The sequence below is a fragment of the Leptosomus discolor genome, chromosome 1, assembly GCF_034619465.1.
Source record: "Leptosomus discolor isolate bLepDis1 chromosome 1, bLepDis1.hap2, whole genome shotgun sequence".
NCBI lineage: Eukaryota > Metazoa > Chordata > Aves > Leptosomiformes > Leptosomidae > Leptosomus > Leptosomus discolor.
In genome coordinates, this window is record NC_141391.1 from 9,580,356 (window position 1) to 9,608,289 (window position 27,934).

A 27,934-nucleotide genomic window follows, 5' to 3' on the forward strand; every position below is an offset into this window, starting at 1 on the left:
CATGCAAGGCATATGAGAAATAGAAAAATTGGAAAATAGAAGTCATCCATAAAAGTTACTCACCTGCAAACCACCAGTTACCCAAATAGTAAGACTGAAGTCCAACGTTTTTCAAGCACTGAAAGATAAAACAGGAGCTTTGCCCCCATGAAATGAAGACATTCTCAAAAGTAGAGCAGAACTGACACTTACTTCTAGTTCTGGGAGATCCCAAAATATCAGACCTAGAAAACTTGAGACATCACTCCATATAGAAAAGCTGCAGAAAAATGTTTTTAGGAATTTCTGAGCTTTATATCTTTTCTGGGCGGAAGTCTGATATCAGCTTATGGCATTGATGCAGTGTTTGCTTTTAAGCACAAGGTGCAAAATAATAATAAAATACTCAAAAAACAGACTCCTCAAGAAAGATTTCAAGCAAAAGGTTTTGAAGTCCAACTCTCTCTTCATTGCTATTTGCATATTTTTGGTGTAAAGGGCAATTAAGATTAACTGTACGCACATTGTCAGTAATTTTCACACTATAACCCACTTTCAATATTTCTCTCATGCTGTCCTCACCACTCTTTAGTGACGAAGCCATCTTTGGTCATGCTGGTAGGCACATACTATCAGGATGAACAATATTGTCCTGCAGTTTCCACATGTTTAAAAGCATTTTACCTAACATAAAAATAAATGTGGCTTTGGTTTTTTGTGAGTGAAAAACTGTCCAAAATAAACTTGACTGTATTTGATGCTAGATTATATTAAAATTTAGTAACGTATGCAAAGCTTCTTCTATCACAACCTTTTTCACGTCTGACACTGAATTTATTTTAAAAGTGTAGTAATTCATTGTTGGTGTGTCAGCCTAAATCTTTCTAAATGCCCAGCTTTGCATCAGTAAAAACTACTAAAATTTCACTGTCAGTGAATAATATCCCTTTACTAGAAAGCATCACTTTGTACCAGCTTGTTTTCCCTAACTAGACAGCATACACACACGCAAAATAGCACCTGTGCATTTATAATGTAGATAAATATTTCTCACTGGGAGATAGGCACGTTGTGCCTATTGCATCTGGAGACAAGCAAGTGGGTGACAAAAAGATCCTGGCAAGCGCTTTTAGTATTTTTATGTGTTCTTATAAAAATGTAAGGAATGGTATAAAGTTCCCTATGGGAACTCACTCTGAAGTCTTTACTTCTCCCACCTGCCAAGTGATCTGCCAAATCACTACTCTCAGAACTCAGTCTTTCACACTGTCTTACAGTAGCCTTTCCCCTCAAGACTTTTGATGTTTTATTGGATTTGGATTTTTGACAAAAGCATACTTCGACAAAAAGATTTTAATGATAAAATAGCTTGGACCAAGTCCATCCCATGTGACTAGGAATAATTTAAGGTTAATTTAAACATTCTAGTCACAAGAATCTTTTACACTTACACCAGAAATACTAAACTTATTTCTTCCTGAACAAAACTCTTTAATTTGTATAGGTTAATATCTTAGTATTCTGCACAACTAATGCATCACTTGCTTTTCAAACTATTTATTTTTTGATATCTTCTATATGTATGTTCTCTGGCTTGTGTAGAAGAAAGGACTTCCAGGAACATACTTGGCTATTCGTCTCTTTCAAGTGTCTTTCTAGGTACATGAGCTCTCCCTGGGCAAACGGTGCACAAATAATTTTTACAGTATCTATGTGAATAACCTTAAAGAAATCTGTTTTGTTGGACACAAAAATCTATTCTTTTCTATCCAGCTCTTTGCTTTTACTTCTGAAAAGCTGAAAACAAGCCTACTTTTTCATTTGCTAAATAAACCCCAAATTTTTTTCATTCTCCTTTCTAATTACTCCGGGATCCTTGCTGTTGAATATCAAGGAGATATATGTTGCAATAGTTGCACACTCTGAAGTAGTGACCAGGAACTGCCTGGTAACATCTGTGCTAAACATACCTCTAGCTGCAATAGAGCGATATTCAGTCTGCTTTTGTCATAGGAATGGTCAAATCAAATGATTGTGTTGTCCAGTGTCCTGCTCCCACAACGGACTAGGGCAGATGCACTATGGGTCTGGGAACAGAACACGTCTGTAGAGATATTTCCCTGAAGTTATCTCCCATCTTCAGGTAATTTGGGGTTCAGAGACTTCTGGAGCCGGAGATGGTGTGTTCATACTGAACAGGCCTTGATATATTTTTCTTCCTGAATTTTTCTGGTCAGTTTTTAAACCTTCGAAAATTTTCAACTACAAGGGATCCAGCAGCTTAACTATGACTTGGAGAAAGAAAAATCCCTTTTTGCTTGTTTCAAACATACTGCGTCCTAATGGCAAAATAAAAAGGAGAAAGATGAGAAATATTTTTCATAATTCACCTTCTCTGTGTTATTCAAAACAGTCAGCTGTTATCAGAATCATTGTACATTACTTTGGAAGGATTTTTCCCCCTATTTTCCCAGATGCTAAATGTCTTACCAAGACATTTTGTACTTCATTCAGAGAGTTTGCAGTGTGAGAAACTGAGTTTTCTGTATGCTATTTGCATTGAAGTGTAATTGAATGTCAAGGTCTTATTTATATATTTATTTAGCTGTGGATTAATTAGTGAAGTTCTACAGAAAAAGCCAAATTCAGTACAACTTGATTTGTCATTACAGTCATTGTTCGGAATGGGGGGAGAATCAGAGACTACATCTAATATTTGAGTCTTTTGTGTAGCTGGGCCTTTGAGTATTGTCAGACAGTTATGGAAGGTTAATAAGATTTTTTGAATTCTAAACAATGTATGTCTTTTTCCCTTATCTTTCATATGCTGTAGAGAGGTTTAAATTAATAGAAATGTGAGTGGAGCTATTATAATTGCCTACTTCATTATCTGCATTTTCTCTCTGCAATGATCTGGGACTGAAGAACCGCATGATCTTCTCCATTCTGCTGAGCAGGAGAAGCAAAAGGAAGTGTCTCTCTCCCATGAGTGTGTTGGACTGGCAGGTCATCTCTTTCTTGCCCATTGCAGCACAGGAGGCCTCTGCTTAAAAATCTTGCAATAATAATCAGATATGCAGGTTGCAGTCTGGGAGATTAGGGAACATTTGCTTTCCACAGCTTTCCTTCTCCCACCATGTTTCATGGAAAACGTATATTGTAGTCTCTGTCAGCCTGGTTTTTTCTGATTTGCTCCTTCTACCAGAGTTACCAAGATAAGGGGGTTTCAGGCAAAGTAAAAACTGCAGAATTTAAGAACCCATTAGCATTAAAAAGTCATGATGTTTAAGGGGTTCTCTGAGGTAACTGAAAGTCTAGTCGGCCAAGCTGCTTTTCAAACACAGAGGAGGTAAAGCTATCTGCAGCTTAGGAGAGTATCAGAGGGCTGGAGCACCTCCCCTATGAGGCCAGGCTGTGAGAATTGAGGTTGTCCAGCCTGGAGAAGAGAAGGTTCCTCTTCTAAGGGAGATCATATAGCAGCCTTTCAGTGCTTAAAGGGGGCCTACAGGAAAGGTGGGGAGGGACTCTTTATCAGGGAGGGTAGTGATAGGATGAGGGGTAACCATTTCAAACTGAAAGAGAGTAGATTAAATTAGATATAAGGAAGAAATTCTTTACTGTGAGGGTGATGAGACACTGGCACAAGTTGCCCAGAGAAGCTGTGGCTGCCCCCTCCCTGGAAGTGTTCAAGGTCAGGCTGGATGGGGCTTGAAGTAGCTGGATCTAGTGGAAGGTGTCCCTGCCCACAACAGAGAGGTTGGGCTAGGTTATCTGTAAGGTCCTTTCCAACCCAAACCATTCTATGATTCTGTGATTAAAAGCAAAAAGTCTGAATGCAGCATATGATACTGGTTTCTTCTGTATGTATTTTTTCCACTAAACTAGGCACGTTTAATCAGGTTTTCAGTATTTTTTTCTTTTTAGAAGCTATTCTACCTATATGAAAAATTCAACTATCTTTTCCCATCCACTAAGTTTTATTTTACTTCAACAAATCTCTGGGATACATATTATAACAACTGTAGTGTTCTTCTCACCATTTTTAAGTATTCAAATAATTTTTGGTAGTATGTTAAAAGGACCAATTTATGATTAAAATAATGTGTGCTTAAAATAAGAGAAAAATATGGATGTGAATTGCTTGTCTGAGGCACAGGTCCTGCTTCTATCTACAGATCTCCTAGAAGCCCAGATGCTTTCTGCTCAGAAGAGGTTATAAGAGGAGACCTCATCCTCAGAGGGTCCCAGCTGGTTTATAGACATGTACCCACCCCAAATGATTCTCTCATTCCTTTTCCAGATTTAGTTTTTAACACTGCAAAGCTGCATTTGCCTTACCACCAGGAACTGCTGAGACCTGATGCTAAATGTCACTCTCATGTTTTTTAATACACTATTTGATTATCTCTTTTCCAAAGAGTGCACAAACACAAAACAAACAGGCACTTACTAGGAATTTTTATTGTTCTTCTGTGTCTCTGCAGGGCTGAATAAATGGAGCAGGACAAGTCTGTGAGAAGGGCTGAGAGGCATTTATTATACACAGCTGTTTCAGAAGAGGAGCCAAGCACAGTGGGCAGCCCAGGAAGAAGGTTCCCCCCTATCAACCTGCAGAGAGTTAAGTTTATCAGAGGGCACTCCTTTGAGAAGGAAGATTAAAGGTTTTTAATGGCAAGAGTAAAACTCTGCAGCTGACTGAGACACAGCTGTGGGGTATCTGCCACAAGGGCGAAGGATGCAGCTTTGCAAAATGGGGGAGTCAGTCCAAAGGACCTCCAACAGAGCAAAGACTGGCTTTACCTCTCCCCTAGCTGTTTCCACCACTAGTTTTACACAAGTTAGAGTGCTTGTCTGACCCCTTAGCAGGCCAGTACCCCTTGGAAAATAAGTAGAACTTTAACACAGCAAAAAATATGAGTAGTTTCCTTGTAGGTTGCTGAAAAACTTTCTGTGCTTTCAGCCCCAGTGAGCTGTTACATGAGACAGGGATTTCCTGAAACAGCACATTACTATCTACCTAGTTAGACCTAGGCCCTAGCCTACTATCAAGACCAAATTTACATATCAGCCACACAGTAGTAAAAAGTTGTATAATAATTTTCTTCTGAAAGGTGGTAGAAAAGCATTCGAACTCACTTACCAAAACTTCCACTCTGCCCAGCATGCTCCCAAAAGCCAGAAGCCAGGCTACCTTCCAGCAAAGAGCTGAAAGCAGAGGTGAAGTGTGAGTGGAGTGTCAGAAAAGTATAGAAAATATTGCTTCAGTGTTCCCCTTAGATGCTGTCAAGACTGGTAGATATTCACAAGGGTTTGTAGCGATAAGACAAGGGGTAATCATTTTAAGCTAGAAAAAGGTAGATTTAGGTTGGACGTTAGGAAAAAGTTCTTTAATATGAGGGTGGTGGATCACTGGAACAGGTTGCCCAGAGAGGCAGGGGAAGCTCCATCCCTGGAGCCATTCAAGGTCAGGCTTGATGGGGCTCTGAGCAACCTGACCTAGTTAGAGATGTCCCTGCTTATTGTAGGGGGTTGGACTAGATGACCTTTAGAGATCCCTTCCAACCCAATATATTCTATGATTCTATGATATCAGGTAAGTTTTATGTCACCTGCAGCAAAAAACTGAAGCATGTATATTGTAGATTGATAGATTAATAACAGCTTTCATATTATCTTCAGTCCATAACAGGGGAAAACTGCCTTTTGTCTTTTCCTGCTGTTTCTATACTTTTATTGTTCTGATTGCATCAGTGCCTCTTCTCCCTTGTTTTGGACTGCAGATCACTGACTTTTTTTCTTACCCCAAATGTTGACTGTAATATTTAGCCTATGTTTTCAGACCAGTTTGAATATCTGTTTTCTGGTGCACTAAGTCTCTAGGTCTCCCAGTATCAGATCAAAAATAACATGGCTACATAATAAAAGCACTGATCCAGCAAAACTCACTGGTTCAAGGTTGTTAAAATGGATAGATTAACCTTGTGCCAGCTGGCTGTGTGACCAATCAAATATCATCTGTCCATACCTTTATGTTTTTGCTAGAACAAGTATTTCTCCTCCTTGCATGCACTAATAAACCTACAAAACAGTAACGCTGGTGTTCTCTGTCTGATTCAACAATGCTGAGACTGGGGATTCATGCATGGACGAGGTTACATTAGGATCAGGAAGGGGGTGGATCCGCTAATGCAAAGATTGCTCTTCATAACTGTGATAACACGACTTTATCCTGGGAAACCACCTGTGAATTCTTTCTGCAGGAGTTCAGGGCTAAGGCTGGCTGGGGTGACGGGAGCGCTTTGAATTTCTGCACAAGCCAAGCTTAATTGAACCTTGCAGTGAATTTCAGATTAGGGGCCCAACATCCCACTCATGGCTGAATATGCCCATGGTTACATCTATCAGACCATCAGCTGTGTGGACTGCATATTAGGTGTGCTGGTCCCAAGTTAAAAGTTGGTTACTTACAGCATTCAGAATAATTTTTGAGCCTGAGGTTGTCCTCCTTTCATACATCCAAATAGATGTTTAAGCCTTATCTTCAAATATCATTCCAAAAGGTGTGGAGGTCTTTTCTTAGGCTAAAAATCTCATGAGAATTTCTAGTCTGCTTCTTAGTAACGGGCTTTGATAAGTAGGAGTGAACTTAGTGAAATTCTCACTTTTTAATCAAAAACTTGATTATTTTTCCACCAAAGGATAAAAAGTTTATTATAAATAGAAATTTAATATTTTCTTCTTCCTTGTGTAATGTTTAAATGCCTAGCTGCATCATTTCTCTTAATGATAAACACAACTTTGCTTAAAATTCCCCTCCCCATTTATCAGTAACCAGGAAATTGGTATTTTATTCTGGTTACGACCACAACGTAGTAACTGTGATATGACCCAGCTTTGGCTCACTGGCAAACCAGAGTCTGATAACTCCATCTGGCATAGGGGTCATGGGGCAGGTGAAAACAACAATGCTTTGTTCTTCTGCCACATGATATGTGAGCTCAGCAGGAGCTCAGGAAAACATCTGAATACAGGTGACTTACGCAGTGCATAAGGATGCTGATGCTGAACTGCAAATAACAGGGAAGGATCAGAGAGCACAATTGGAGCCTACTGGTTTCTGAGACTGAATTTCTGGCTGGTTAATAGACTATTTATCCTTCCATTTGTCAGTGCTCTCACATTGTCAAAAGGTCCTTGTACTTATCCATCTCAAATAACCATGGGGATTTTTTTCTTTTTTTTCTCTTGACGGTTTTTCTTTCCGCTGGAACTGAGCAGCACCAACTTTTTGTATCCAGTCTATGTTTCTTCACATTTTTATACTTGACTTTTGAAATAATTACAATTAAAAATTTTTCTCCATTTTCCCATCCCAATTTTTCCCTGTTCAACATAGACAACTGAACCTTAAAATCCCTGCAGAATGCCTAAAAAATGTTAACGAGCAATACTGAGAGGTACTTTTTTCACAGTGTCATCCAGCTATCAGAATTTTTTGAAAACCACTAACATTACGTCAAATGTTGATCACTTCAGTATCAGCAGACCATAATTAAAACTTCCTGTGATATGTTCCAAAAGGAAGAAATAAACTTTTGAAGATCAACCCAGTCAGATCTGAGAACAAGAGTTATCTTTATGAGATAATCTGAACCTCCATCCAATGCCATTGTTTTATATTTGGATTTTCCTTTTCTTTGCCCATAACCACATCAGAAAGCCTCAGGCCATGTCTATATGTTCTTTGGTTTCATATTGCAGCATAATGCTGAAAATCTGATGCTACCACCACAGCATGCAAACTTCAGAAAGATGTCTCACTACTTTGTGTCTGGGTCTTTTCCTTTCAATAACTATTAACATCTCTATAAAGCACTTAGGGACCTTGTAATGTAAACACGAGTTAGGTTTTAAAAACTGTCATCACTGTGCTACTCTACTAGACTGAAACCAACAATTTGACTGATGAGTTGCAAACTTCGGGGTAGAGTTAAGATTTAAGGACATGAGGCAGACACCCATGCTAGCTTGTTGTTGAAGGTTGCCCCTACAAAACCCAACAGTGAAGTGATTCCTGGTCATTGATGCTTTGGAATCAAGTTGGAGATGGCCACCTGCCTTTCATGTTCTTGGATACAGAAAGTAGTGTGCCTTAGTGCAAGAGCCATGCTGATCTTCCAGTCTACCTAGCATTTGTGTATGTTAAATGAATAAGTCTTGACCCATGCTCAGATGCAGGGACCCATGTGTGAGAAATGGGTCTCTCAGAGCACGTGGCAAGATGATGCCAATCCACTGGCAGAAAGCAAGGGAAAGACCTCAGTCAAAAAGGTTAAATTCAACTTACACACAAACTTCATGCAGATATGATGGCTTTGTTAGATGAACAATGAAATAAAGAGTGCCGGGTTGAAGCACAAGAGAGATGGAAAGTCCCATGAGGACTTTTTAATGAAGAGAATTTTGCACAGATGCAGCATGTAAGGTGTGACTGGGTCATGTTTTGGTGATTCGACAGTCACACATGGGAATAGGAACATATATATTCTCACTTGGTTAACGCTTATGACTCTTGATATATGGAAAGTCTTAATTCCCAGCTACTATCTGAATCACTGACAGTTATTCAAAACAGGACTCTGCTTAATAGTGGGTCAAGAAGGACATGTGCTGCTCCACAGTCACATTCCTCATTCAAAGCTTCTCATTCATACTGTTTCACAGGGGATTCCTCTGTTAACCAGCTGCTTCAGAAATCTGTCATATGAAACTATCAAGGCTCAGATTCTTATTTTTTAACATTGAACATAAAATCTCATTTGATTATAAAAATAGGATATTGAATGTATTTGTGTGTATGATTGTCTGCCTAAATACATATTTGAGGGCTTTTCTGGTTCTCTCTGAGGCTCTATGTCAGCCCTTTCCCAATCCCTCTAGCTTTTCAGTGAAAATTAAAAAATATGTATCATTACCCTCAGAGATGGATCTCTTCTCACGTATAGTAGTTTTGCACTAACCTCCACGAGAGGAACAGTAAACGAAATAAATTACAAAGGTTTCCCAAACAGCCAGGCACAGAGAAAATAAAATAAATCAAATGAGTAACATTTCTATGATGAAATTTATTTTACAAGCCGAACATGGAAACTAGGGGAATCAGTCAAACAATAGTAAATATCAGCCTGCGGTTAAAAATATTTTTTTGAAAAAGCAACTGCTTTTCCTTTGCCCTTCTTTCTCGAGGCTCCCCCGCCACAGGCTCCCTGGCACTGGGACTCAGGGATAATCTGGAATACCTGAGGCGTAGAAGCCAACAGGATTAAAGCACCTCGTGCTCCTCTGTGCAGTCATGTGATGACCTGCTGATCCCAGCAAAAGGCATCGTTTCCCAGCAAAGTTCTCACTTCATTTGCCTATATGTTGTTCCTGCCCTGCCGAGATTCTCCCTAAGCATAAGGAAATACTTCACCATGTTTTTAGTAAAAAAATAAAACCCACAAAACCACTTTTACTAATAACAGTGGTAGCTGAAGAAAACCTTGAGTATTTCAGGTGCAACTTGCCCAGCAGTAAAACAACTGCTGTCACTTTGCTTCAAGGGGCAACTTCAAAGTGTGTATAACTTCTAATGCCACCCATGCAGCTCTGTTAGCTCTGATCAGGAGAATTTATAAGAATAAAGAGATGGGTGGTCTGGAGGCTCCCAGTAACTTATTGAGTAAAAAGCATGTGCCTGATGGAAGAAAAATAAGAGTCAAACTTCGTTTCCCCAGGTCCAGAGACAGCTGCTTAAAGAGCTTTCTGCAAATCTATTGGCAGATTGCCTGTATTCCCCACAAAACTGTGGAGAAGATTTGGGTGCAGATTGCGGTGTGTCATTGACTGTCAAAGTGTTATATAGATTCTAGGGGAACAAATTTTTTTTTTTCTGAAAAGGAAAAGCTTATCGCTTCCCTTGTGAAGTTACTTTGCTCTGTGCTAGCCCAGCAAAAGCAGCTTACATTGAAATATAAAAAATGCCAAGCCAAACCATTCGTTCTTGTTCTGCCCTATGTTCACACTCAATCTGACCACATTTTATATTTGCTTCCTCTTAAAAAAACAGATATCTTACCCCAAAATTGTTTATTTTCTCATTTTTAGGTTCACTGTGCTCATGTAACTGATCAGATTCTTCTGGGTCTTTTTTAAAACAATGGTTTACTCTAAAGCATATAATCAAACAACGAACTTGAAGAGCCAACAATTGTTTCTGTGTCCAAATTTTAATTTGACTTCCTCTCCAATTGCCAGAGGAAAGCAATCATGTGGTAGGCAGAAGATGAAAGTTTATAATAAATGTCTGTATTTTGAAACAGGTCAGGGGTGGGGAAAAAAGTCACTTGGCTTCCACCCAGAACATGTGATGATCAGTTTAACCCTGCAGTGTATCTTTTGTGTAAATGCACCCAGGGTAGGAATGGGGAAGGACACTGGGGGGTGCACTGTAGCGGAAGTCAGCAGTGAAGCATTCCTGGCAGAGGCAAGGAATTTCTTTCACACCCAGGACTTTGAAGGGGTCAGACAGAGCACTCCATGCACTGAAGCGTAACACCAGTGCTCTCCTGCTGCTCTGTGAGGATGTTGCTGTTTGCCATGGGTTTTCTGCTAGTCATCCTTCAGCCGTCCTCTGGGCAGTTCCCCAGAGCCTGTGCAAACACACAGAGCTTGCTGAGGAAGGAGTGCTGTCCCCCCTGGGATGGAGACGGGTCCCCTTGTGGGGAGCTTTCCAGCAGAGGGTCCTGCCAGAACATCCTTCTCTCTCGGGCTCCGCTGGGACCACAGTTCCCTTTCTCAGGAGTGGATGACAGAGAGGACTGGCCCTCTGTATTTTACAACAGGACATGTAAATGTGAAGGCAACTTCATGGGGTTCAGCTGTGGGGAATGCAAGTTTGGTTTCTCAGGATTCAACTGCACTGAAAGGCAAATAAGAACAAGAAGAAACATCTTCCAGCTCACCACCAGTGAGAAGGACAAGTTTCTTGCCTATCTTAACTTGGCAAAGAACACCCGTAGCCAGGACTTTGTTATTGCTACTGGAACGTATACTCAGATGAACAATGGCTCCAAACCTATGTTCAGAAACATCAACGTATATGACCTCTTTGTATGGATGCATTATTATGCCTCTCGAGATACACTCTTAGGTGGGTCCAATGTGTGGCGGGACATTGATTTTGCTCATGAAGCCCCTGGTTTTCTGCCTTGGCACCGGGTTTTTCTGCTGATGTGGGAACGTGCGATCCAGAAGATAACAGGTGACGAGAACTTCACCATCCCCTACTGGGACTGGCGAGATGCAGAGGACTGTGTGATCTGCACTGATGAATACATGGGTGGCAGACATCCCACCAACCCTAATTTACTCAGCCCAGCATCGTTTTTCTACTCGTGGCAGGTAAGAACAGTCCAAGGGGAAGGGGAAGGGAAAGGCTGATTGTGCCAGAATTACCCCACCTGACTTCAGGCGCTTAAGTGAGGTGCACAAGCTGGCAGCTTAGCCATGCTGTATTCCCTTAGATGTTCCTGGAGAGAAAGTAAGTGCCACCAGAGTACAAATCAGATTTTATGTGGACCTAATCTTCATTTAGAGCTGTTCATTTGTCTCTTCTCTCTCTGACTGTAGGATTTAGGCTGCTTAATTAAGAAATTAAAGTTAAGGTGGAAGGAGGAGGTGATGCCTTTATGTCCAGACATGGCATTTAGCAGGCTAAACAGGCTTGGGTCTGCTGAAGCAGTCAGGTGATAAAAAGTAGGGTTTACACACACAAATTGCTAGCACACAACTACTGCAAGACAGTTGGTGACTGAATGGTGGAAATAGAAGCAAACAGTTTTCAGAGAGTCTACCCCTCTCCCAGTGCCTTCTGCCACCCAAGAGTTAAAAACTTATTTGATTAAGCTTGTCTGCATTCAAATTTAAAAAAAAAAAAAAATCTTTAGAGTGCAGAAGAATCAGCTCTGTAATTCACATCAGTAGTTCAAAAGATATATAAGAAGTAATCTCTGTTGCTCGAAAGAACTAAGAAATAAACTCAATAGCTATTCCTGCCACTTAAAAGCACTGCAAATCAAACTAAGGTAAATTTACATATTTACATAGGTGATATGTTCTCATATAGCTGAACTATATTGTGCTATTCTAACACTGAGAGCTTCTAGACATATTTTTGTCTCTTGCTCATTACTGCCACTCTGCCTGAAATACAGTGACAAAGGTCTATTGGCTTCCATAGACACACTCCATCATGACAATAGCAACAGTCCCTTCTGGCGCTGAAGTCTATGATTATGTTGGTGTAAATCTATCTTTGTTCTATTTATTTCTGTAGCAACAGCCCAGATGAAGGTTGGGCAGTTTTTGTGATTTAATGGAAAGTGAAAGAGTTACAAGCTCCAACAGCTCTCTGATATTCTGGCATTACAAAACAGCAGCTAACTGGGCTAGTTATATTGTATTTAGTCTTTATTTGTGTCCTCTGAACAATACAGGCTGTGTATATAAATCTATAAAGTCAAACATTCTCACATACTGTAACAGATCTGTTTTAGGGCATTCTCTGGCATACGTTTTGTATGTATTGACTAGTTCTCCCCCAAAAAGGTACTTAATCAGGGACTGTTTGGGAGGCTAAGATTATTTTACTGGCATAAACATGGATTATTTCATGTCATTTGGCCTCAGTGCCCAGGAAATTTCCTGGCCACATTGAATTCACTGTTGTAGGCACTGCCATAAAATAGATATAGCTACAAGCATGTATTTTCATCCCACTTTCTAAGATTCTGCTCATTTCTAACAGTGTGAGTCTGAATGAACTCTACTAACTTAATTAGATTGCATTGCCAGAGATAAGTGAAAATGGTTCAAGTGTTAAAGTGGACTAAATGAAACTAGAATTGCACCGGTTACATGTGTCAAGTGGAGCTATCAACACAATATATTGGATGACATACCCAAGGTAGTAGGAGGCAGGTAGTATAAAGGAATCAGCAAGTTGCTAGCAGAATTTTCTAAAGACCTGGAGGGGTCAGATAGTTATGTTTAGCTCACCTTTTCAAAGATACTAAATTCAGATTCTTAGAATTTTTCCATCCCGGTAATAAACACCCAGAAACTTTATGAGTAGTATCTAAGAAATAGTCAGGTTTAGAACTTCTCATTTAAGGTCAGTTCCCACAAATATATTCTGAAAATAAAAACACTTTTTTTATGAAACAAGTTGCTTTAACAGATATATAGGTGCAATAAAAATTGTGCTATCTTTAAAACATATTCAGTGTCAGTGTATGTATGTAAGAGCCCCTAAGTCCTTTGCTGAAGGTTTCCAAGTCATTTCTGAAAATAGGTGCTTAACACCTATATTTTTTAGCCACTTCTGGTAATGTTACACTTTTGTCAAAATATCCAAAATAGGACTACAATGACTTTAACTTCAAAGGGTATTATTCCCCTTTAACATTTTCTGCCTATGTATATCTCTTCTGTCTTATCTGGAGATAGAATAAGAGATTGAACGGATCTGCATTTTCAGTCAGTGAGTTTGCGGTGAAGATACACCACAAACTAATATTTCTTTCAAACAATTGCTTACGATGGAATAAGAGTCAATACAGTTCCTTAAGTAGCACAAAAAACGAGATCAGAATCTCACTCCTAAAAATCAAAAGGGAACAAAATCAGCCTTAGCTTGAACCGGAAAACAGCCACAGATCTGCTGCAGAATACGCCGATTGTCCAAACGCTGTAGCTAAAGAGTAAGAGGAAAAAAGAGGACGATCCAGAAACGTGAAGGAATTTAGCTTTTAATAAGTATTCAAAATAAAAACAGGGCAAGAGAAACCTTTTGGATAACACATCTATAATATAGTGTCCTTTTTAGAATTTTAAGTCTCTTTCCAAAGCATAACAAAACAATGCCTGTTAGGTTAGGAAATAGTTATAGATTTACTAAAAAAAAAAAAAAAAAAAAAAAAAAAAGTGCCTATTTGCAGACCAGCATCTCTCTTATTTTTAATCCCTAAAGAAAGGAGAAAATACTTTATTCCATTGAGAAGTTGCCATGGCAACATGGATACCCATGAATACATGCTGAAATTCTTGCTTTTGCCTTACTTTTTCTTGAACATATTGCCGTTACGACTTAGCTGAGTGAATTATCTGCATACATTTTTCTCATGTTTATTATCTAAGCGACACTTCTGATTCTTGCTTCTGTTTTTACCACCAAGACTGTCAGGAATCTTTAGTGTTTTTATTTGTTTGCTTGGCTCTTGTTTAGGGTAGGTGGGAATGATTTTCTCATGTTTTCAGTGACTTGTTTGTGATGATTCGAGTGTTGCATTCAGAAAGAGGACTGCATGACACCTACTAATGTTTTACCAAATTTTGCAATTCCATGTCGACTTAACAGAAAGCTGTATGGTGAACGGAGATTTCCACAACATTTTGAGCATTTTCTGGTTTAGTGCCCATTTCTATAATTATTCAAGACAATGGATTTGCTAAAAAAAAAAAAAATAATTTTTATGCCTCACTTAAATAGTAGTAGGTGAAACTTTGCTCTCTTCTGCACCAGAACTAATTTGGAGAAATAACTGAAGTCAGTGGAGTTAACAAATGCATAAAAAGCCTTCTGCAAATAAAAGCAGAAACATTCTGCTGGTAGTTAGCATTCTTTGGGGATCCCCACAGTGTGCTAGACAGACAATGAAGAAAACCAAGCAGGAGAATGTAAGTGTTGTTTTAGGTTTGCTATTGTGGCTAGCAGGCTACACTACCAACTTTAGCCTCCTGTATTTTGTCTTTCCTAAAAGAAGAAGAGTGACTAAGAGAAGTAATTGTGTAACGTGGAGAGCTGTCTGCTCTCAGATGTGCTGGTGTAAGCCTGCAGCCAATTCTTTGTTGCAAGCACCAAGAATTTCCCTTAGCACTTCAGTCTGTATCACCTTGCAGAACCGCTTACACAAATGCAAAGCTACTACACAAAGGAAACAAGTTACACAACTAGAAAATGGATATAATGCTCCTGAACGAGTAAGGATAGTACTTTAGATCATTACCTGAAAATATGACTTCATAAGAAAGACAAAATTCAGCTATTCAGGCACAGTTATTTAATTCTAAGCACAGTTTATCAGGGAGATGTATTGCTAGCTGAATAGTTTGAGGGGGCAATTTGAAGCATTATTTTATGACCACCTTTAAAAACTGCAGGAAATTTTCAAAAATACAAATACCAGAAGCCAACACTTCTTGATTCTTAAATCAGTCAAAGTATTACACCCATCTGCTTGTGGACAGCCAAGTATCTCATGAACACAATAACTTTATTTTTTATTACAATTTAATAGGTTTTAGTGCCAGCTACAGGCTGGTAAATTAAAAAACAACAGCCCAAATGGAGTAAGTAAGTAAAAAGGAAGAGTTTATCAAGATCGGTCTCATAATTATATGCTTACATGGTTTATAAATGTGAAATATTTTCTGTTACAAAGAGATAAATCTCCACATGCCACACCTCAGTACTACAGCCTGAGGGAATCAGGATCTGTGCACAGCAGGAACAGCCACTTGGGTATCCTCAGCCTCCTTATGTCACTGTAATGCCAAAGTAATTCCCCTTCTTCCACAGGATCATGAGTGGGTGACAGCAGAGTTTGGCCTGCGGTTGCTTGGCTGTTCTCTAGCATACAGCCATGCTTGCTCAGGAGTCATGTAGTGTGAAAAATAAACACATTCAAAGGTGTATAAATAAATAGCTAAGGAATTTAATAAAAACAGGGGTTTGTTAATCACCAGAAAAATTAGCCTAGCTGTAGAGAAATGTGTCTCTGTGAATTTGACAGTCTGCCAAACCAGAAAGTGTTAAAGAATATTTCAGCGGTAATTGGTAACAGAGTTTCCTACTCTATCCCAGCACTATTTTGAGGTGCTGAATGGAGTGTAAGCTACCCTAAAGTTCTGGGCTGCCTCTGAGCAAACAGATGAAACTCAGAAGCTTTTACTGACGGCTGAGAGAACACCTTGAAGGCCCTGGGTTTGTTTCAGTGCTGTCACTTCATGTTTGTCTCATCTCCTTTTAGCTTGAGTTTCACAACTCGTCCAGTTAATGCATACATCGTAAGGGTCAGAAAGATAATTAATGAACTTATCCTTGCACAAATATATTTCTTAAGATTTATTTGAAGCTTTGCTTTCCAGATTTTCTTCTTTACATTCTGTCCTCTGTCAGTTTTACCTTTCCATTCCTGCTAATATTTAATAGTACATGAAGAACCAGATATAAATATACACAGTCTCTTAAAAACTTTTTGGTCCACTATAGATACAGCACCTTTTAAAGTTCTGCCTATGAAAACAAGCTCCGAAAGCACAGTTTGTTCTGCTGCAGGTTATTTGGAGATTTCCTTGCATTTTCCCAGTTTTGAGAGCAAATGGCTTCTAGATGCCACTTAATTAGGATTAGATTATGCCAGGCTCTAATGCAGCCAAAAAAGTAAAAATTAAACCTCTTTACAATTGACAAATGTTTTAAATCCAGTGTGATTAATGATATTCCCAAGCAAGGATGTGAGAATAAGTGGAGAAAGACAGTGAAAGGCAATGAATCACTGCTAAATCTCTTTCGGCCACATAAAGAGACCCAAGACACCAGTTCAGGAGTCTAGGTTTCATATAGCACAAACGGAGACACGGGTATGTGTCACGAAATGCCAATGTCACACCCTTGGGAAAGCTGGGATGAGTGCCACAGATAAGCAAGTCATGTGGTTGCTCTGGCTGTGGTCTGAAGTGGTTCTTTTTAAGCTATATTAACCAGGAGCATAACACGATGAAAACATGCTGATACAGTTTTTACATGGGGGCAGCCTCCGGCTTGGTGGGCTCGGAAGAGAAGCAGAGCAAGAGACCAGCTCTAAAGGAAGCAGAGGTGCAGATTAACCCTTTCAGTAGCTGTACTTCCCCAGCAAATTAAGGAACTTCAGATCACTTTGTAAGCGAACAGCTATTTCAATACCATAGAAAAGTGTTCATCACCTTTTTCTGGGTGTTCAGGTATATATTACATGTACTGCATGTCCCTGTGAGCACAGATCTAATAAGTCCAAAAAGCAGCCACAAAGAATTGGTCACCAACCCCTCGAAAGCTTTCAGTTTAAAAATAGCAGACGAAGGATAGAACACTACTGAAGCTCCTGTAATGCAATTCAGTTTATTTAGGCACAGGGGCTGGTCTGCACAAGCAGTTGCAAACTACAGGACAAAAGGGTTTCCCATTTGCAAAAGGTGTGAGACAGCAGCAACGCTTCCACACATTTACAGTCTGTTTTCTAGGGAACGATGCAAGGAGATCAGCTAAAGATCTCAGCTGCAGTGCACGGAGGGATTTTTTTTGCTGGGTGCTACAAGGCCCGGTAGCGATGCTGCAGATTCTGGACTGCCATCTACTGGCGTCTGCTCTGCTAACTACTTACATAAGCTTTTCCTCAGAGTATCTTCCTAACAGTTCCACTGGAGCCGGCGAATTTACGCATGCAGGAGAGCAGGCACTTGGTGCAGTTTGAATATGAAGCTTTGTCCAGGGTGAACTGACAAATTTTCTCAGGACTGTTCTGAAAAGGAACAAAAAATCATGTGTTAAAACGGCGTGTTTCTAGCAGAAAGTCGTCCTGCTGAATGAAAAGATGGCAACGATGTGACCCATTTTGCATGTGGTTTATGCAGATTACATCCAGAAAGAACCATTTAACTGACCTATGTTCTGTTAGCACTTACACATCACAGGACTGATAAACCAGCAAATTATAGTTTCAGGATAGACCCATAATTTATATTACCTAAGTTACACCTTTCTGGAAAAGCATCCTGGCTGTTTTCATGGCCAGACTTTAATTTTTAGTTCAGAACAAGTAGCAGAATGTCACAAATAAGGATTTTTATTCCTGCCACTTATGTTGGTATTTCTTGATCACAAGTTACCAGATGACTTATAGCATCTAGCTTCTGTTTAGGATTAATTCAGTTATTCAGACAGCACACTTAGATATAAACAGAGAAAAAAAATTTAGCACTTTAACTAAAGTTATAAGCCTCATAACATGAACAGTTGCATTAAACCCCACTGAAATGGATAAACAGAACAAAGGGGAAATGTTCCTTTGTTTAGATGTATTCGAGCTCATGCTTGAAGATCCCCTGTCTGAATATCTGAAAAGCCAGTCTTGAAGGCAGCATGTGATTCCTCTTCAGGGCAAACAGGGATGTATTCCCAGGGCTGTGGGGAGAGGATGAAAAGATAGGAGATGGTGGGGCAGAGAAGTCAGAAGAAGATATGGAACTACATAAGGTCTGTAGAAAACAGAGCTAAACAGAAAATCCACGTACATGTAGTTTCTGATCCAAGTACTCCACTGGGGTTGAGCTCCACCAGCCAAGACACACTTGCCTTCTTCACTAGCACACTTCTAGAGACATAGGTCTGTTCATTGTTTATAAACAAAGACGTTACTAGAGCATCTCCCTCAGCCTGAGTCATCCCTCTATTTTCCTTCTAATGGGAATAAACTCTCTCAGTAACATAAAACAATCATAAAAACATCACTGTAGCTACGCTTTGTGTTTACAACCATAGGCATCTCCCTGTAGCTACCTCTCCCTTTTTTAGTGGGGATTACTGAAAGAGACTTCTTAGAGGCACAATCCTGACCCACTTGGTGAGCTTCTGGGGGTGTATGTGCACATGAAACTCTCTGCTTGACAACTACCTGGTTTTAACAAAATAGGGCAGGTTTCAGCTGATAGAGCAGTCTGTAAGCATAAATTTCTCTGATAAGATTTCTTGTCTCCTCCCCAAAAAAGATGAAAATAATTTATTAATGAGATTCATATTAATAGGAAAATTATCATTTAAGAACTCCGGATTCTTAAGAAATCTAGGTTATATCACCATCTCTGTCATACATCTTCTGTGAATTTGTGGTCAAATCACTTAGAAAAGGATTCATCTCATCTCCTTACACTCATTCAAAAGTTAGTTAGGCAGCAAAGCAACTTGCCTTTGGCTCTGTCTTTAGTCACTTCAGAAGCACATCCATGCCTCCAGGGTGTGATTCATCCCATCCTAATGCAGAAGCAGAGCATTAAGTTGAACATTCTTAATTTTGCTTCCCTTGCTAACTGCAGTCCGGAGACAGTTTCTGCATTGATCTTTTTACAAATTTTCTTTCATTGACTTAGTCAATGGAGAGAGTCAGGCACCCCTAGAGATAAGTACATCTCACCTACCAGACATCTGGCTTAGGAGAGCTGAATCACACGCAGGAGATGCCTCTCTCTATTGACTGCAGAGGTCGTCCTGAAGTGTTGCTTCAATCTGGCAATTTGTACACAGCTAGTGCTGGTGAAACGACTCTTCTACTCACTTCCTTCACTAACAGAGAATCCTATGTTCTTCCATTCCATTCACAGCAGATATGATTACTTTCATTCACGTTCTCATTCAATGTTTCGGTCCATGAAATGGAAATACACCTCCAGGATGAAAGAAGTCTGGAGGTTTCAGTGTCATGTGTTTTCTCCCCTACAATATCTCACTCAATAATGAGACCTGTTCTTTCTCCACACAAAGTTCTCATTAACCACTATTACCTCGATGGGGTGCCTCTCATTACCTGCTAACCACAGAGCCCTATATTCTGAAGGGATCATTAGCGGTTTGGAGTTTTATTTGTTTAGGTGAATTTTTCAGAAAAAAGGCAAAACACTAGACAGTAATTTTGGTTCAGAGGCTCAGCCTCACCTGAAAAGGATACAAAACAACTTCTGGGAGTTTTGAGCCATTGTTGCTCTGTTTCATTTTCATAGACCCATCAACTTTACCGCTATACACACCCATCAAACCCTTTAGTATGGTCTTCTCCTTGTCATTGTATCATTATATTTTTCTCCATCCTCCATTCTGACTCCATGTCAGGCAAGTTCCTGAATAAGAAGTAGAAATATGACTTAGTGCTTGTACTGTAGGCTTATTGTACATACATTTATATGAAAAAAAATACTCCCTCACATTCTGATCACTTCTTTGGCCAAGCAGGGGATGCAGTGAGAGCTACTATAAAAATTCATGGTCATCAGAAGACCTATATCCTTAGGTAACAAATTAGTTATTGTAGCTTAAAAGGGTATTGTGCAGCAGACTTACAGTCTGTGTGGGCACTTTTATCCCATGGCAAATGTGAAGGAGTTTGACTCAGTCAAAATTAGCTGGCTATCTTTTGACATTACATCGAACTACCTTGCTCTTCCAAGAGTCTCAAATTGGACTGGCAGCTTCTACCGATCATCTGACAAATATCTGACTTGTTATGCCACAGTAAATGGACTTGGCCTGTGAACCCAGAACATTTATATAAATGATGTTAGAATCTGACAGTATTTAATATACATCTCTCTGTTTAAGGTCCTTCCCCAATACCCATCACTACAGTATCTCAATTGGTGATATATGTTCATCCCCACAACATTGCTGGGAAGCAGAGCAGTATCTTTTTCCATTTTGTATATATAGCATCATCAAGACATAATGAATCTAAGTGCCCACTTAGTTTGACAAGGCACAGACAGATATTTTCAGAATAAAAGATTTTTTTTTTCATATTCCAAGTCAACAACTCCCCCTCTTACTCTGTGTGGAGAAAAATCTGTGATTATGGCTTTGTTCAGTCGTCTGTTGAAGCCAAAAAGCTTCCATTTAGCAACTGCAGCAGCAGATTTAATTCCATTTGTGTCCTGCTGCATTGGTAGGTAACACTGAATTTAGCTTCAGTGAGTTTTCAAGGGCATAAATGAGAATTGATGCCTTAGTCCAAATGGGTAGTTTCAGATACAGACCGATTATTTCAAAATGTACACTGTAGTAGAGGGGTGTCTTCTATGAAATAACCCAGCTTATATTGAAATCATACACAGAAAATTGAAAAATTAATATATATTCTTACAACAAACTTATTACATTGCACATTTTCTTTACTCCTTTAAACAAAAAATCGAAGTACCTCTTTTGCTTGTTTTTATTTTTTACAATTACAACTCTGCTAACAGAAAATATTTTATACAGGTAATTTGTACTCGGTCTGAAGAGTACAACAGCCAACAGGCTTTATGCAATGCCGCAGGTGAGGGGCCTATACTGCGAAATCCTGGGAACAATGACAAATCAAGGACCCCAAGGCTCCCAACCTCAGCAGAAGTTGAATTTTGCCTATCACTGACTCAGTATGAATCTGGACCCATGGATAAAACGGCCAATTACAGTTTCCGAAACACTTTGGAAGGTAACATGTTTTATTCTATTAATGCCATTTCCACTTGTAAATTGATTCTCTCTGGGGTTAGAGTCTTTAATCAGCATTTTGAGCTGATTCTATGAAGCACCATTGAAAAAGAAATGAAAAGCTATGTTTTCTCCTGGAATAGCAACAGACAGAAAGAACCATGTTAAAGGTATTTGATAAGAAAACAGAAACTGTAGACTAGGTCAAACCCTAAATCCATCTGTCAGGAGATATTTTCTCCTGCTATAGTCAGCACCAGGCACAGCAAAAAAATCTAGCACTGCATAAAAGGAGATCATCTAATAATCTGCTTACACATGATCATAACCATGTCTACGTACGTGACAAGCCCACTGTCTTCCAGAGGCCAGGCTGGACAATAAAGGTGAAAGAGGATGCTGTCAGTTGGCATGTTGTGCCTACATCCTACCACTGTGAATTCCATAGCAGACTTCTCCCCAAACTCTAAGGGCTGGGGATTAAGTTATAGCTCAAAAATGATCCTTAGTATAATATCCAAAATAATTTAGTTATTTATCTTAATTATCTAACAATCCAACCTGTTTTGAATGTTCCTAATTTGCTAGTAAACAAGGGCTCTTTGTTAAGAGGGATAGTTATTCTTAATTATTTGTCTACACAATCTCTTCTGAATCTTGTTAAATTGCTAATAAACAGAGATAGCACATTACATATTTATCATATATAAATATGTAGAAATATATAAATATTTCTACAGTATAATGTACCAATTGAATCAAATACGATCTACTTTTGATGTCCCAGAGATTTTTGCTTGCAAGGAATTGTGCAAGGGCCAAAACAACGCAATATAGGAGTTGGTGTGAGAATAAGAAAGTAAAGCTTTTAATATGTTCGGTATTACTCCTAATGCAGTGTGGAATGCCATAAAGCTTTCTTAGGAAGAAAAAAAAAAAAAAAGTGAGCCAATTTGTGCTTTAAAAACAGTAAAAAATGTGGAATTTGTCTGCAGAAGCCAACAGAGAATCCAGACATTAATTGACTCCAGCTCTGGGCATAGCTGGGCTTTCTACCTTTAAAAACAGAAACATGAAGTGTGGGAAAGAAAAAGGTGACATAATTGAGTAGAGGTTTGCTCCAATTTTTCTCCATAAAGTGTGTGATAGATGCAAAGGGTGAAATAGGAGTAGAGACAAGGGAATTGAAGCAAACAAGTCATGAGATAACCACAGTCTGCCATTATGCTGCTAGTATCGTAGACCAAAGCAAAGGCAGTCTATGGAAGTTATGCGGAGCCACATGTGTGTTTACTGAGAAGCAGAGTCAAAATGGACCACTCACTCGCAAAGCCTAAATTTCAGTATCATGACTGCTCACTAAATAACAATAATTCATTCAGTACTTGCAGAAAAAGTGAAAAACCTAGTTTTGTCCGTCAGGTTTAAACTGCCAACTAAAGAGAGTCACAGATCATATACCTCTTTGACACAAATGGACACATTTTGTTATTGAAAATAAGTGTCGCTATTTGAAAAAAAAGGCAACAATACAGATGTTCAGCAGAATTGCATGACGATCAGGAAACATCTACGTGGTGCTGCTCTGCCCCTGCAACCAGAAGCCTGTTTGTCAGTCCATCCAGATGTGCCCTCCCTGACATGTGCCATAGCCCTTTCAGAGCATCAGTGGGATCCCTCCTACATGATTCTAAAAGGGGAGAAAAGAGATTGAGCCGCTCCTTTTCTCCGGGTAGTGAAGGTGGACTTTTGCAAGTCCTAGGATCCATGTAGAGGGAGCCTGGGAAGCTGTAGCACAGTGAGGAAAAACTCTGTAGGATAAGACTAAGGCAATCAATAGCCCCTCCTTAGAAGTTCTGTAGACATAAACCCAAAAAACCAAAACAACCTAACATTAGATCCTTTCTATTCTTGGGGAAATCCTGTTAAGAAGGTGACCATGTTTGCTCATAGTCCAATCCCCAGTGCAATTACCAGACCCTATATTGTTGTTTAAATTTTATAGTCTAGCTAAAGGAGATCTGCAGTGCTCAAGAGCTGCTATGGAAGAGAGTAAAGGTCAACAGAGTGATGTTACCTTTCTTTCCATAAGAATATTTCATTAGAGCCAGAGATCACTGAAGTGAAACTATGTCCACAGCATTCCATGGTAAGGGGCTTTTTTGGTGATGAGTCTGAATGCAAGCCAGGTGTGGCTCAGTAGGCATTTATCTATATTACTATGGAGATGGAGCTTATTCCATCAGACATAGTGTTATTCTGAGACAGCTTTTTATATTTTTTTTTCTTTGAAGATAGTTTATTTTTTAACCTGAATTATTTTAACACTCAACTTTGTAGCTCAGGACCACAGATATTTCTGTCAACTAACTTATTTAGGTAAAAAAATAGTGAACTGCAATGCAAAGCCAAGAATACATGGATAATGTTGAAAAAGATGGTGGAAAGTTTTTAAACAAGTTTTACTGCCAAAAAACTCCATATTGTGTTAGCTCCTTTCTTACAAATGGCCTGCTTAGTTTTCTGTTGTGTACATATGCCAAGCTTAAATTGTCAGCTTGCATTTATTGTGCTAGTGCCCGCTTCTACATGATGGCATTCTTACAAACCTTCTAACACTCTGTAGTTCCTAACATTTACTTCTTTTTCTAAGCATAAAGTTTTTCAATCCTTGTTTACTTGTTTACAGAAGTTTGTGCCAATACACCTAAGGTCAATTATTCTCTTTTAGATCTAAAGTAAATCCAAAGTAAGTCCACTGACTTTACTGAAGTTGCTCTAGATTTACAAAGATGACCAGAACCAAGTCAACAACTGTAACTGAGTGGCTCTTGATTTACACCAATGTGAGATTTACTTCTGTGTTCATTCTGTAATGGAAAACACCTGTGATCACTTCAAAGAACTGATCACATAGAAGAAACCCTTCTGGGCAAAATTTTATGCTCTTCCGTGCTTGCGTGCACTGGAACTACACCTTTTTACCATTCGAAGTGGTACATATCAGCATCATTATGAGCAGATGCCAACTACGCAGGCTGAATCTGTGTTTGACTAATAGAAAATGCTGCTACAGAGACAGAAATTATGTCACTGAAGAGTGACCACAACAGCCATAGACAGCAAAGGTCAATACTGTTCAGTAAAACAACGCCCCCCTGGGTTGCCCTCTCATTCCAGGACAGGCAGGTTTCTGCTTTAACTGAAAAATAACAGGTTAAAAGCAGTTCCCTGAAGCAGAAGCAATTTTTTTTAAATAGGATTTGTTGAATTGTGGCCCTAACTGGAGAACACTGTTGTCTTCATTGGACACTTCATGGATACAAGAACAGAAAAGCAGTCGAGTTTACAAGCTTCAGGTGAGATCAGAACCAGATTAGCTGACTGCAAAAAAAAATAGCTGGGTTTCTTCATTGTGCAGTTCAGTTTTGGTGTGACACCTTAAATGCTACCTCCTAAGAATAAGAGGTGGCTGAAAAACTTAGAATTTCTTTTTCTTTATGAGCAAATTCCACATTTGAAATTATTTTATTCATGGTAACTTTAGATGAAAATCAGGTGCCTTCTAAGTTTGCACAAAGTAACAAAAGAACATTTAAAAATTTTCTTCTATAATTCTATATCACTGTCACTATTCATGAATTAACTCATGACACATGGTATCAAGTCAAGTCATGTCATAGCATGCCACTGTCTGTCACGATTATGTATTGTTACTCCTGTTCTGTCATGAAAAAATGGAATAAAACATCAAACATTTCAAAAGCTAATTTCATTTTTATAGGACATTTTCTTTTTTTTCTGAAATGAGAAATTTTCGTCTGGAAAAAATATCTCAGTATTTACACTATGATCCATGTAGCTAATGAAAAATGGTTTCTCAAAATGAAGTTTGCCAACAGAAAACTTCTAATGAAAAAAGTTTTAGCCTACAGCCAACTTTCCTCACTCAGCTCTAACCTCAGCCTCTGGGTAAATTTATGCTGCACATTGAGAAAGTGCTTTCAAGTTGCAGAGGGTCAGTATCAGAGAACTAGAAAGACTAATCAGCCCAAACCACAGCAAATCTCTACAAGAGTAGTTTTAAGAAAAAAACTAGATGGTGACATGGTCTAAATTAGATAATCAAAAACTTTCATTTACTACAGCCCCTTAGGTCAAATTCTGCAGAACTTGCAGCTACCTCACTCTAGAGAGATTACAGTAATAATATTGCTTGAGAAAATATGTAAGACTTAACCCTGAAATATTTCCTGTGAGTTTGCCAATGGCAGAAAAACTGCACAACAGAAGCCAGAAGAACATCACTAACTCCAAAGACCAGCAAGGATACAGCCTTAAAGTTCTTACATCTAGATCTTCCTTCCTATTTTAAAGTAGATGCGTCTATCTGACTCAAACTTTGCTAAAATGTCAAATCCTTATTAAAGAAAAAAGCACCCCCAGGGAGAGTGGGACTCTGTATATCGACCAGTTGGACTCAGACATAGAATCATAGAATCATTTAAGTTGGAAAAGACCCTTAAGATCACCGAGTCCAACCGTTAACATAGCAGTGCCAAGTCCACCACTAAACCATGTCCCTAAGCACCACACCTCCATGTCTTTTAAACATCTCCAAGGATGGTGACTCAACCACTTCCCTGGGCAGCCTCTTCCAACTCCTGACAACACTTTCGGTTATGAAATTTTTCCTAATGTCCAATCTAAACCTCCCCTGGCACAACTTGAGGCATTTCTTCTTTTCCTATCACTTGTTCTGTGGGAGAAGAGACCAATGCCCACCCCACTACAACCTCCTTTCAGGTAGTTGCAGAGAGTGATCAGGTCTCCCCTCAGCCTCCTCTTCTCCAGGCTAAAAAACCCCAGTTCCCTCAGCTGCTCCTCATCAGACTTGTGTTCCAGACCCTTCACCAGCTTCGTTGCCCTTCTCTGGACTCGCTCCAGCACCTCAATGTCTTTCTTGCAGTGAGGGGTCCAAAACTGCACACAGTATTAGAGATGAGGCCTCACCAGTGCTGAGTGCAGGGGGACAATCTCTTCCCTCCTCCTGCTGGCCGTGCTGTTTCTGATACAGACCAGGATGCTGTTGGCCTTCTTGGCCACCTGGGCACACTGCTGGCTCACGTTCAGCCGGCTGTCCACCAGCACCCCCAGGTCCTTTTCCACCTGGCATCTTTCCAGACACTCACCTCCAAGCCTGTAGCGCTGCATGGGGTTGTTGTGACCCAGATGCAAGACCTGGCACTTGGACTTCTTGAACCTCATACAACTGGCCTTGGCCCATCAATCCAGCCTGTCCAGATCCCTCTGCAGAGCCTTCCTACCCTCGAGCAGATCAACACTCCCACCCAACTTTGTGTCACCTGCAGACATACTGAGGCTTCACTCGATCCCCTCAGGGTGCACTCAATCTCCTTAACATGCAACATACAAAGTAGAATTTGACCTTTAAAGTCCCGGCTGTCCTAACTGCTGGCCTAGAAAGTCAGACAAAATTTATTTTGTAAGGAAAACAGTTTTGCAGTTAAAAAAAACACCTGCAAAACTGTTATGAATAGCTCAGTGATGTTAGGCATGCCACAGATGTTAAGCAGTCCACTAAGAATCAGAGGAGACGGGATTGTTGAAACGGTTCCTCCAGTCCTGTAGCACTGAACACTGCTAATCCTCTCCAAACCCTGCATACTCTAAGCTCTGCAGAGTTAAGCATACTTACAGCTCTTCAGTCAGTGGCAAATGAGCAACTGAGGAAAACCCTACCTGCTTTCAATATATAAAGCTTTGCACTTGACTGATTGTACATGGACTTCTGTGCTCTCCATTATTAGATTCTAAAATACACAGTTAACATAATTAAATACTCTATTAAAATACCCTATTAAAAGACATACACCTGACCCAACAGCATGTTCAATGAGAACCACCTATGTATCATTCTAAAAACTGTCAGGCAGCCTTAATTTTGAGTGATATCATTAGTTCCTCCTACAATTTGGGCTAAATCCCCACCTGATTTAATTTGGTCTGGCTCCAGTGAAGCTAGTTCAAATCCACTGAATCACAGTTGCTGATTTACAGTGTTATGAGGAGGAGTAAAATCAGGTTTATGACATCTTAAAAATGTGATTTTTCTCTTATTGAAATCACTGGTAAAACTTCAATTAATTTCGGTGTTGTATGCCCTAATGGCTATTTCTTATGCTCCGTAATTAAACAAGGATTTAAAAGGATGTCTGAATGCTATAGCTTCCTATACTAGCCAGATGATTTAACAGCTCACAGCCATCAGGGACAGTTCCTGCACTCCCTCCTTTTTGGTACCAACACCAGTTCTCATCTTACCCTTACATGAGATACTGTGCCTCAGGAGCCTGGGAAGCACCGGACATCCCAGGCTCCAAGATAGTTTACTGCCAGACTAGTGGGTTAAATCGGTTCACAGAAGGACTGATGAGGTGCAGTTAATGCACAGGAGAGGAAGGCACAGCATGGGGCAATGCAGGAAGTGGAATTCCCCTATCTAGAGGCATGGAGCTCTTGTTTCAGCTCACTGTGCTTGTAGATCTGTAGCCT

At 39.6% G+C, this 27,934-nt stretch overlaps 1 protein-coding gene across 1 annotated transcript in view; it reads left to right on the forward strand.

The window, feature by feature from the left end:
• The first annotated feature begins 10,602 nt into the window (after window positions 1-10,602).
• The window catches only part of TYR (tyrosinase), a 50,334-nt gene continuing 33,002 nt past the window's right edge, over window positions 10,603-27,934 (forward strand). The window contains exons 1-2 of the mRNA XM_009948068.2: window positions 10,603-11,421; window positions 21,143-21,359. Coding sequence (XP_009946370.1) covers window positions 10,603-11,421; window positions 21,143-21,359 — 1,036 coding nt within the window. The remainder of the gene's footprint in view (window positions 11,422-21,142; window positions 21,360-27,934) is intronic.